General features: G+C 33.2%; 1 protein-coding gene across 6 annotated transcripts in view; it reads left to right on the top strand.

Moving 5' to 3' along the window:
* Positions 1-13,501, top strand: part of LOC143232703 (NGFI-A-binding protein homolog) — a 248,833-nt gene that overhangs the window by 192,858 nt on the left and 42,474 nt on the right. For all 6 annotated transcript variants that reach the window (XM_076468450.1, XM_076468449.1, XM_076468448.1 and 3 more), the window contains 2 exons: positions 7,888-8,007; positions 10,401-10,534. In XM_076468450.1, the coding sequence (XP_076324565.1) occupies positions 7,888-8,007; positions 10,401-10,534 (254 nt within the window). The remainder of the gene's footprint in view (positions 1-7,887; positions 8,008-10,400; positions 10,535-13,501) is intronic.

Here is a 13,501-nt window from a genome sequence, read left to right as displayed (position 1 = left end):
TTCTGTCACTTGTCATGGAATACAAGTAGTCAACACCAACACTAACCGTCACTTTTATAATGCCTTCAATGGTAAAAGGGGCGAACCAGATACCAGCAAACTGTGAGTCGAGCTTCGTAACCAGGTAATACACTACATATTATGGATTAACTTATTTTAACACGTCATTATATATAACTTATGATAAAGAAAACTCCTTTCATTTCCGAACGCTGCTTGTCCTTAATTGCATACACTAGATCACTAACGATCTTTTAGTTAGTTTGATGCGACATACAGTGAAGCTGAATTTTTGTCGTAACTGCTTTTCTAAATCTCAACTTTACGAACATTCGCTCCATTGGAAGATGCAAAAAGTACTAAAAGTTTCTAAGTTATGATTTCTTAAACTGACAATAGATTTATGAACTGGTCTCTGTAAAGTCGGAAAATTTTCACCGTTATGGAAAAAACAAATTATTTATGTGTGTGAAATGCTTGTATCAGAGCTTCGGTATAATGCGCATGCGATGTATTTAGTGTTTTTCCAAGCTGCGTGATTAATACTTAGACTTCGCTATAGCAAAGGGCTTATTGTTTCGACCTAAACCCGGGGCGTTCTGTGTGTTAAAACCTGATTATTACCGCCACTCAGCTCATGGCAAAGTGCCAATCAATAATGTATCTGTAGAGCCAAGTGAGTTGAGATCATACACACACACACACACACGTATCTTTTGGGCTACTGACGCTATGGCACCCTGCCCTCAAATACTGTAGCTTCGTATATCTTGTCCGTGTTGTCTCAGATAATTTCAAGCGAGTTTTTACACCATTCGTTCTAACCTCATGAGTATACGTTGAACTTATTTACATATCGATTAAAAGCACGCAATCGCATACAGCTGTTTTACCACACAGTTGACTGTATGGTCAAACCTTGTGGGAATACTTTCAACATGAACAAAGGGTTAAAAAGGATGAGGACAGAGCGTAGGTAATTTATCACCGAATAGAAGTAAATTTCCCACATAAAATTCCACCATTTTCCTTCGTGAAAAGAGATTGTAATGAATTAATTTTATGTTTCCAAGTATGACATTTGAGAGGGCCTTTTTACACAATAGCAAACTATGGACAACTTTCAAATGTAGGCGAAGTTTGAAGAGAATGAGTTAAAGTTTAAACTGTGTATTTATTGAGAGAATGAAAACTAGTGAAATATTTTTATTATATACCATTCTGTACCTAGGTTATCAGAAGAAGAAAAAACAAACAAAAAACATTATATTCCACAGTTTTTCAACCCAGTTTTAAAGATCTAATCTGCTTTTATGTATCTCAAGACGGCTGGTCTGGGTATTAAAACTTTTATTAACATTAGATACATACATTCGTATTACGAAGAATAAAATCGTGTTATTGTTTCATATGTTTTGATTAAACAGATAATGGTAAAATAGTCTCGCTACTGTCTATTCTTTTAATTTCTTTATAGCGATCTTTATGAATCTGTGATGAAATTGGTTTTAAACCAAACCTCTTAATCCTTTTGTTAAGTTACAGAGTTTAACACATTTAAGGTATGTTGAAAATTTAATTTTTCGTATGATGTTCATGGAAATAGATGATTATCTGTAACTACATTAGTCACTTTATATCACACAGTAAAAAAAATCTCTTGAACTTGGCAGAGTGAACTAGAACTTCGGTGAAAATTGCCTCAATAGGATATTTCTTTACTGAAATGATTTAGTTACATTATAAGAGAAGGGTTCCATAAATAATAGTTTGAGCTTTGTTGGACTGTCCCTGTTTGTTTCTATAGTGAAACCTTGTTTAAATCGACTTGAAGAAAGCTCATCGTAGAAACCGAACGTCGTTTCACTCAAGGAACAGGAAAGAAAAACAGTCCTTTAGAGCCACAGCTTGTCCATGTTTAAACACAAGTCATACGTAAAGTAAAATTGTAGAAGGTAGTTTATCTTGCTTTAAGTCTTTAGTTCGAGAGATAAATAAGATTACATCTATCCATCTTCTGCGTTAAAACTTTTCAGTTAAATTATTTGTGATTCACACTTTAAAAAAATTGAAAAGAACTAAATGGTAAATTGCGATGTCATAAAAGTACTGCATTTTAAATTTATTTTATTACTAATTTTATTTTGTTTTCCTTCAGATGTTATTAGATGAGGAAACGTCTTCAACATTGAAAATATTTTAGAGTAAGAAATCAAATATATTTTGTAAGAAAAAGTAACTACTTCTTATTTTAAAAATATCTTGGTTGGTTTGTAGTAAGAAATAATTAAAGTTTTCATACATTATAAAAGATAGTAACTTCTAGGTGTATGTCGTAAGTTTATATTAATGCAATACGCGATAATTGTCCCCAAGTACAAGGCTTTAAAAAATGGTTCATTAACAGTAATTGCTATTTTTTTAAATTCCATAATATCATATTTCAAATGAACTCGTTATGGCATCAGATCGAATATTCTCTGTGTTAAAGTATCATTTAGCAATTTCTACCAGGAGATGACGACAACACACGAGGTACACCGAACAATTCCGTCATTGCCGAGCCAATGAGCGAAGTAGTGTATTTTATCTACTTAAAACCATCACCACATTTTATGGACAGTTTTGTCAATAACCTGGGATTATCATCAATGGTCACGGAAATAGAGAAATAAAATTATCGACATTGGCTGGACTTCACCCCCACAACACACATATAGAAAAAAAAAAAGAAAGTAAAACGCAAGATACTATTCTCAATATAGGATTTGGGTTGAGCAAAAAAAAAGTCATTACATGTTTGCGATCACTTAACAGAGCGAGAAGGGTCTGTACAATAACATCTAATTTTCTCAAACAATACCAAAACAACACATAAATATAAACCTCTCCCAATGAGACTGCGGGTAAGGCTACAGACTCACAACGCTAAAATCCGGGGCTAGATTTCCTGTGGTAGACACAGCAAATATTCTGATGTGACGTTTCTGTTAAAAACAAAAACTTAAATAAATATATATACTAATTTTATGATATGGTCATAAGTTTCTGGTACTTTCTCTTTTTATGATCATATTGTTAGCAGGAGCACTGGGCCTAAAATACTTCTCTCACACACATATTTTTCTTTTCGTTCGATGTACAGTTGAAATGTTGCGTAGCCCCTTTGTTCCATTTTTGACATGAAATATTAAGTCGTTTTACATATCATTCGAATCTCGAAATTGTAAGCTACATTTTTCTTATTGCAAAATCGATTTAAAGTTTTTAGTTAATGGTTTTTGCGCGTCAGTGGACAATTTTTCATTTTCTTCTAGTTTACAGCCTGAGTTTGTCAGTCAATGCCCCTTCCCCCCAGTTGCTAAGCAGTACTCTGAAGGCCTGTTATTCTAGAATCCGGGTTCTGATACCCTTGATGGGGTCAGCACAGAAAGCCCGTTTTGTAGCTTTGCGCTTATCTGCAAACAAACAAATTGTCGATAAACGAGTTTTATATTATGGTACTCGGTACCATATTTCCTTTCTCTCTTGCGCTAATAAAGCTTAATCTGGCGGAACAAGATCTATTTATTCGTAGTTGTCGCACCATTACACAACAATAATGCTGATAATTGATTCGTAGTTGTTGCACCGTTACACAACAATAATAGGCCCGGCATGACCAGGTGGGATAAGGCGTTCGACTCGTAATCTTTTTTTTTTTTTAGTGTTGAAACTGCAGTAAAATGTCGCACATAATGTAAATATAGTTTTCTAATTTCTGAGGGACAAGGTGGTTAAAGCACTCGACTCGTAATCCGAGGGTCGCGGATTCAAATTCCCGTCACACCAAACATTCTCGCCCGTGGGGACGTTATAATGTACGGTCAATCCCACTATTCGTTGATAAAAGAGTAGCCCAAGAGCTGGCTGTGGGTGGTGATGACTAGCTGCCTTCCCTTTAGTCTTAAGCTGCTAAATTAGGGACGGCTAGCGCATATAGCTCTCATGTAGCTTTGCACGAAAGTCAAAACGTAAAAAGAACAGGTAAACCATAGAAGATGTTTTACATAATACACTGTAATAGTTTCATGTGGACTGCTCTTTTCTTCTGCTCAGTTTTGGAAACGACTTTTTTGAACTATATTAATTTTTCTATAAGACTTACTCGACGCCATTGTCTAGTTTTTTAGAATGAGTAGGCTACAGAGAATGTTGTACGAAAGTGTTGCATAGTTTTTGAGAAGATACGTAGACCACAGATAATGCTGTACTCTGTTACGAGTAGACCACAAATGGTGTCATATGAGCACTTCGAGTTTCTGAGGAGGTAATTGCTGTAATTTTTTGTAGAATAGGAGTTGTTGTTAAAAACGGGTATCGAAACTCACTTTCTAGTGGTAGAAGTCCGTAGACGTACCACAATACCACTGGGAGAGGGGAGTTGTACAATAGGTAGAGCACGTAGAATGATGTGTATAACGTATAGTAACCATTATGCAAATAAAACGTCGAGACCTTTTTCTCTAAAATCCATAAAAAAGTGATTTCTTTCCCCTGGAACACGAAGTCATGATGTCTTTTATTGCGGTCAAATTGAAGGAAAGAATTAGAAAGATGAGCTTAGCTGCTGATCAGTCTGAAATCTGTAGCTGCTGGAAGTGAGATCAGTCTGAAATCTGCATCTGCTCTGCAATGGGAATCACTTTCTTAGTTCTCAGTTTTATAGAGATTGAGACACGTGCAATATTTTTGTGATTTAGTGTCGTATCTAGAGCAGAAAGTAATACTAAGTTATTAGTATGTAATTATTGGATTAAACCAAAGAAACCCGATGTAGCTAAATCAATTAATGCCTTCATCACGCGTTCTTCATTTCTATATGAGATTTGTCAAAAGTGTTTAATTATACGTATCTTGTACTTTTAACTTTTACTTTTTCGTATTATACAGATATGCATAGAATATCTACATGTTTGATAAAGATATATTTGTGTGTTACTTTTAACTATTTTTTTGCATCTTACGTAAGTATTTAGGAATATTCAAGTACTTAATTTTAGTCAATAAATATTACGGGATTGTTATTTTTATTAATTAAACTATTTTTTAAACACAAGAAATATAATTTTTTAACAAAATAAAGGTTAAAAAAAAAACAACAAGCTAGAAAGACATCTTGTACAAAAAATATTCTATTGCTTTGTTGCCCAAATGTTACCGTGAAATATAAACCTGTGCATTACACTTGTGTTTAGAAAGTTTTTGTGTCAAAAATATTTACTGAAGAAAATATATTTATGGTATATAAATACGAGTAAAACTTAGAAATAACAGGAAAAAAATATTTTTAATCTTATTTTAATGATTTATTTTTATAGACTTATTCTTATTTGTAATTAAGGTTTTAAGCCTAACTACCTAGAAACGGTAGATTATGTAGTCTACAACCAATTGATGGGTTTTACTTAAGGGTGAGAGATATTGTTGGTAAAACATAAATTGTGTCGTCATCGAAGTCTTATTTTAGAGCTTAAGGCAACTTTTCAGGTAGCTAAGTCATTGATGAACATTACGCGTGTGTGTTTTTGTTTTGTTTTTAAAGAATTTTGTAGGCGTATACGTTTGAAACAAGATTATCTTTCCGATTTCACTATCCTTATGATAATAACACTCAAGGTTAAGTAAGATAACGAGGAAATGATACATAAACAAAAGGTCTTCTTCTTGCAATTAGTCATAATTATCTCCTTGTGAATTGTAATTCATATGGCACACTCCGTTGGTGCTTGAATTGCCTAAAGATTTGAGTGTAATCAATCTTTGTTTGATATAAGTTAGTTCAAGAACGGCTGAGTGCAAAACGCAATATATAGAAAATACCTTCTGCATATTTGGAACTTGAATACTTTGAGTACAATACCTTTACGACGAACAATTCGTTTTTAATGCAGGCATAGAATTAATATTTGTGAACCATCGTTTAGCATACATTTGTAGCTGTTAGACGCCATCTGTTAATGAGCATTTAACAGATATAACATATTTGTAATTTGAGTATTTCATAACAGTTATGCTTGCTACACCGAAATATGTTATAACACAAAAATTATTCAATACAAAAGTGTGTATTTTATCATATTTTTATGTGTATATACCAACCTTTTTAGTCATTCTTTTGATTTGTTAATGATAATGTCTAACAACGATATTTGTCAATATATTGTTTCCATCCTGAAACCTCAATTTATAGATCACTTTATGCTGTGCAAAAAAGCGCTAATTTTTTTATACCCTCCCACAGAATATCACACAACTTGTATCTTCCAGGTATTAGTGCTTTTTCAAGAGACCCGTGTTTTATTTGCAAGTAAAATTTTTAAGTATGTTTTGACAAAGTATTTATCAACTGCTTGTAAATATATTTTTATAATGTTCGGCAGTTGCTAGTTTCAGTCTGAACTGTACGTGGACTAAGATATCACAAAGTTCAGACATAGCCCTCTCTAATTTTGAACTGCTCTGTACTCTTAACCGAATAACGCGATTAACAGTTACTTTCTAAGGCACCCAAAGGTTAAAGAGTATTTAAAGGTTATTCATGGGTTCGAACCTTCAATCGTCTAATTCTCTGGTTGGAATGATAACTACTAAGTCAATTTCATACTTTCCAGTAATCAAAAGGCGTTGTAGTTTTTATGTAGTTGCTGTGACATTAATAGTTCTTACAGTTTCATACGTTATGTGCTGCGTCTACTTTTTCTTATAGCTATGATGTATGCACAAGTTATGACAAAATCTTGCTAGGGCATTTCACCATGAGGTGATTTATTTTTCATCGATTATCTTTATTGTCTGAAAATAAAGTTTTGAGCATACGATGAGTATGTTATGAATTTATAATATATTCCAGTTTTGTATTCAGTATGTTAAAAATTGAACTTGTTATATATCCTCTGATACGTATGTTATGAATGTATAGGTTCCATTGTATTTTAAATATGTTAAGAATAAATTTTTTGTATTCTGGTATCTTCTGAAGCATATCTCATAAATATATCACGTATCCCAATGTGTACGAAATATGATGAAAGTGGATATTGACCTGTGTCATCTGTGATGCATATGTTATGGATGGGTCAATATATTTTAGTGTGTATTAATAATGCATCTTGTTTGTTGTAGCTATGATGTGTTTATTGTTATGATGTTTTTGTTTTCATAAAGAGGCATACCGTTTTCCTAGTGGTTTTTTTTTTTTTTTTTCCTTCTTCTTCCAAACACTTTTCAGCGATTTGAAACTTTGGTTCAGTACACCATAATTTCTTTTTAGTTTTTATTTATTTAGTCTCTTTTAAGGATTGTATGGGGTCAAAAATCAAACAGTCCAAAAAATGTATATTTAAGGTTTATTTGAAGTCGTATTTATGGCATTTAAGATGAAAATTGTCACAAATATAGACTTTTATGTACTCACTTCATTACCATACAAGAAAACTCATTTTGAGAAATATAGACAATTTTGGAATTTTTGTACAATATTTCAGCGAGGAAAATATAATTTGAGGTTTCCGTCAAACCAGCTTACATTGTATAAGAATATCTTTATGAAGATTCCAAGCGGTAGTATAGATAGATAGTTTTCAAATTTTCAGTGTGTTTCACGATGTTTCTGGTGTAAAAATTAACTTTGTTGGGATTGTGTGACAGAGACACGTTGCACTGCCAGTAAATATTGGCTTTTTAATTTTATTTTTGAGTTTTCATTGAATAACTTAAGAATAGATTTTTTTCTTCCTCTACCCATGTTTTATATGTTATCAATGGATATTTTGTATTTTATTATTTAAAGAATGGACTTGTATTTTTCAACATGTAATAAGTATGTTGTTAATGTATTTCTTTTAGTACGTGATGAACATGCCAGAAGATGATCCTCGAAGGATGGACGAAATGAGGAAGTATGCAGCAATTTATGGTCGATTTGACTGCAAGAGAAAGCCAGAAAAACCTCTAACTTTGCATGAGGTTTGTTCCAATAATGTGTGTGTTTATATGTATATAACTTTATTTTCAACAGGATAATAAAGTAATTTGAATACTACACAGGCCTACGATAGATGTATTGCCTAGAAATCTTTACATGTTATACAGCCATTCGTGTACGTTGAATCCGAAAATGATATCAAGTTCTCCATCACATACAAATTTTTGACAAACGTCCTAAGGCAATACATAAAAGAAAAATCATAACACATAGTCTTGAGACTAAAAGACGTAGAGCAGATTTCATAAAAAAAACCCAAAAAAATCAGGGTGAATGAAGATGCATATTCGTTTGAAATTAATGTTCTTCCCTTTTCTTCAGTTTGTTTGAATTTTGTTAACAAACATAATAATTTTATTATTAGATCTTAGATTGTTTATTGTGGTAAATAAAATAATAATTTGATCTAAATAAGATTTTTACCCGATTTGTAAAAAAATCCTTACGTGCTAAAAATAATATTTTCTAAATCTACATAGCAGAATTGTGGGAAATCCACAATGAAAACCCAAACAACTTTTATGAAGTTTAAATTCGTAGGCTTGTATTATTAAATATAGTTCCAACACTATACTCTAGTTCACAATCTTTCTCTCTCTCTTATGTATAAAACATATCCAAACAGGACTTTGATGACCACGGTCTTCCCCAAATGTCTTCTCTTTGAGGTACAAAGAATTTCCAGTGTTGATACATTCATTCATAAGTCAGCTTCTGTCTTCTCTGGTCTATTATGACCTGGCATGACCAGGTAGTTAGGGCGCTCGACTCGTAATTTGAGGGTCATGGGTTTGAATCCCCGTCACACCAAGCATGCTTGTCTTTTCAGCCGTTGGGGCATTATAACGTGATGGTCAATCCTACTGTTCGTTGGTAAGAGAGTAGCCCAAGAGTTAGCGGTGGGTGATAGTGACTAACTGCCCACCGTCTAGTCTTACATTGCTAAATTAGGGACGGCTAGCGTAGATAGCTCTCGTGTAGCTTTGCACGAAATTAAAAACAGCAACAACACAGTCTTTCCTTTCTTCAACCTTTTTAGTTACAATCAGACTTTCAATTTTTTTCTTTCCTCATAACGTGCCCTACAAACTCTATCTGTGATGTGAGTCAGTAGCTTCTTACTGCTACATTATCTTGACAAACTATTAACATTTGAGGTGTGACTTGTCCAACATACCTTCAAAATACGCCTAAAGGAACCACAACTCATTTGATTCAGTTATTTTTTTCCATACTTGGCAACATTGCCCAACATTCTGATGTATATTTGAGAACTGGTGTAGCGCTACAATCCAGAACTTTAAATTCGTCTCCGTAGAAATTTTACTATTTGTCAGCATCATTTTTTTCATTTTCAGAAACGCTTCTTTTGTAATCCCGATTCTCCATTTTATTTCATGGTTACATTTACCATTTGATGTTACCTAGCTTTCCAGGTAGTTCAATGTATTGATTTCCCTTATCTGTTCTTATCTACTTTGATAATGCAGTTCACCGTTACCTAATATTAAAGCTGTTGAACATATCATATAAGGTGGATGTTTATTGGCCTGTAACGTGCTCTATTTCTAATGGGACTTAAACTCTTCTGTTGTAAGACATCAAACAGAAGTAGGCTTATGGCCAACATGGGTATAATCTGTACCCAACATTTATTTGTATTACACACAGGACTTTTACTTACAGACGCTAAGTGGATTACAGTTATTGTAAGAAATTGTAAAGCGAGTTCAATAATAAATACATTTTTATCATGATACAAACTGAAACGTTAGTACATAATGCAGACTGTTTCTATCACTCATGCCTCATAAGTCATTTGTATTAAGAAATTCGTTACTATTTTGTGTAATCTTATAATAAAGCACATTCAACACAGCACTAAGTGTAGTAATAGAATACATTTAACATTGCACGAGATGTAATGATAACACATTTTGTATAGTTTAACCAGAGGTAAAGGACGCGCTGATTGCATAAGAACAGGTTAATAGATTCTATTTAGGTTAAAGTTTTTTTTTATTATGAAATATTTATTAAAATTCTTATGTATACATTTATATGTACAATTCACCAAGAGATCTCTAATAAATTATGTTAATTGAGAAAGTTTTGTGTTTAAAGTTCAAATTTACAGAGTTAATTTTTTAACTACAGACGTGCTGAGAATGTATACAATAATGTTTCTCAGAAATAATTTTATTCAAGAAAAGTCACTTATATTTTATTACATTTTCAGATATTTTGATGCTACAAGCTGTAACATTGTTTCCAGGTGTATGTAGACACTGAATTTTCTTGGACAGCAGTAACATTCTTTTACAAGTTCGATGACTTAATGCTGTAGATTAGATGCTTTCATTAATGTTTCTAGGTGTCAGTAAATGAAGCAGCTGCTCAAATCTGTAAGCACATCCCTGCCCTGCTCACACGAAGAGACGAACTTTTCCCCTTGGCCCGACAGGTGGTGCGAGACAGTGGATATCAGTATTCAAAAGGTCATTCCAGGTATTAAGCTTTTTGTTTCGTCTGTATAAACTCACAATAACTTTTACTGTCATTTAACGGGTTATAAATCACTCTTTTAGAAGTACTGATTTATACTGGATACCAATCTGTGAGCAGCTTCTTATGGGTGACTGATTTTATGAGTTATGGGCGAAAAAACAACAATAACTATATATTTCAGAATAAAAAGAAAAACACTGACTTTAAATTTGAGTAGTTCACAATTCCGGGTGGTGGGGTAAAAATCATTATTTGTTGAATCATTTATGTGATTAGTTTTTCAAGAAATTCTCTTCAATGCTGATATGCTTTTTAAATATGTTATATTATGATTTTGATGCGCTACGTGCAACAAGGAGAAAATAATCTTCAAAAGGGCTGTATAATACAAAGTTAACGTATTTGAAACCAGCCTAGAGCTTTGTAATGCGCTTACGTTTGTTAAGTGGCTTTAAAAATTTAAGATGATCAAGCAGCTTTAAATCGATTAATTCATGTTCTTCTCATGCTCTCGTTTATACATTCAGTTGCTTTGCCGAAGAAATAATTTTACTATGTTTTCAGTGAACTCTGTTTTTTAACTGACGTTAAGCTCATGTCCTGTCTGTCTGTCAGGGTACTGTCGTGTATGTGGATAAATAGTTGTTTTTTTTCATATTTTCGATGTCCGCTAATTTTTGTTGTTGTTTAATAAATGATATGTCTACCGATAAGAAAAATGAACTAGTCACTCATATAAATAAAAGAACTAAGTATAAAAACCTCGTGTAATTGATATATTTGGATTTTTTTTAATTTATTAAGTGAAGTTTTGTTTGTTGCTGTTACTGGTGTGGGTGCGGATTGATCTTGTAGAGCTAGCGAGTTGAGTTAAAATCTTTGCGATACCGAAAGATATTCCCCACTCTTTAAGCTGTGATTGCTTTATAAAAGTTAAATTCAGTCCCATTTAGCGTGGACTTTGGATGTTAGGGTGACCGGCTGCATTCCTCTTCTTCGATAGTTTAAAGTTAGGGGCGGTGGCAGATAGCTTTATTAGGTTTGCTATAAATACAAACAACAAATACACGCTATTGGTATGATGTCTATATATATCTAAGTAATCATGCACACTATACGAACTTACATCTTAATTTGCCTATAATAATTACACTACGCACGTATGGTTACTATTACTAACACCTGTCAGAGATGGACCTGGGTATGTTCTTAGTTACATCTTACATCTTAATTTGCCTATAACAATTACACTACGCACGTGTGGTTACTATTACTAACACCTGTCAGAGATGGACCTGGGTATGTTCTTAGTTACATCTTACATCTTAATTTGCCTATAACAATTACACTACGCACGTGTGGTTACTATTACTAACACCTGTCAGAGATGGACCTGGGTATGTTCTTAGTTTCTTTCGAATTGCTCGTGTAATGGAAATGTATCGTTAAGGTAAACAGTGAGGTAGGTATAGGAAACGAAGCCTCGCACTGTTAGTTAATGTTATACTTGTAACATTAATTAGTTTCTTTTTCAAGAGTTTTAATTAACTTGAACCTGGGATTAGCAAGAAGACCCATCTTGAATCAGTGGCAGTTGCACGAGAAGCTATGCACATATTCTCGATTAATTAGATGTCTCTTACCATCACGTACAAACAATCCTCTAGACTTGACACGGCGTTAACGTCAATGTCATACATATATGGACGTTTTTTTTTAATTGTTCAGGAATACACGGTACTGTAGTTCCAAAAACCAGTTGACAAGTCTATATGTATACATCCTACTCTAATCAGTAATTCAACATCCACGTAATTAACTGAGCTAAACGTTTAATTTTAATTTATTCTGTATGATCTTATGTTTTAATTGTATATTAGTTATCGTTTATTTACATTCATTATATAGCATATTTTAATACAAATGCTTATATAATCCTATGAACTTTCCTGTAACAATACTGTAAAACTATTTGTGAAACTAATACCACAAAATAAATTTCGTAGCGTATTTAAACTGCCCCTATGAATTTTCCTGTAACAGTACTGTAAAACGTATACCACAAGATGGATTTCGTAGGATATTAAAACTCGCTATGAACCTTCCGGTAAGAGTTTGTTTGTTTGTTTTTGAATTTCGCACAAAGCTACTCGAGAGCTATCTGTGCTAGCCGTCCCTAATTTAGCAGTGTAAGACTAGAGGGAAGGCAGCTAGTCATTACTACCCACCGCCAACTCTTCGGCTACTCTTTTACCAACGAATAGTTGGATTGACCGTCACATTATAACGCCCCTACGACTGAAAGGGGCGAACATGTTTGGTGCGACCAGGATTCGAACGCCTTAACCCACTTGGCCATGCCAGGCCTTCCTATTTGTGAAACTTATGCAACAACACGTATTTTGGAGCGTATTAAAACTGACCCTATAAACTTTCCTGTAACAATATTGTATAACTGTACCTAAATCTTATACCACAGGATGGATTTGGTAAAGCATGAAAAACTGGTCATATAAAAACGAAAAATGAAATCCTTTATTTTTGGAAGCCTTGTAATATTTTTCAAATTGAAGGAAAATCCCGTTTTCTAGAGATTATGTAACTTCAGTAAACGTATAATCACATTATGGGACTTAAGTATTTTCCAAAGATCATTAAAAAACTAAATACTGATAAGTATTTATGGGAACGTATAAACATTAACGTTGATTTTAATTATTCAAATTATATAGTCTTTAACCAAGCATATGTGTTCAAAAGAGAGTGAGAGAAAAAGGAAAAAGAAAAAGCGCGAGTTACAAGGAAAGCATAAAACATACCAGTAGTATGGAAAGGGCGCAGTAAACCTTGTTAACTCCCTTTTTACACGTGCATTAACATCACTACATTAAACATGTAAAGATATTATTACCCTTGAAAGTGCAGCTTTTGTACAAATAAATAAACATATAAGTCATAAGGGAATGA

The sequence above is a fragment of the Tachypleus tridentatus genome, chromosome 11 (genome assembly GCF_004210375.1).
Source record: "Tachypleus tridentatus isolate NWPU-2018 chromosome 11, ASM421037v1, whole genome shotgun sequence".
NCBI classification, from domain to species: Eukaryota; Metazoa; Arthropoda; class Merostomata; order Xiphosura; family Limulidae; genus Tachypleus; species Tachypleus tridentatus.
The sequence above is the reverse complement of the archived record's forward strand: the minus strand, read 5'-3'. Positions and strand labels throughout refer to the sequence as shown.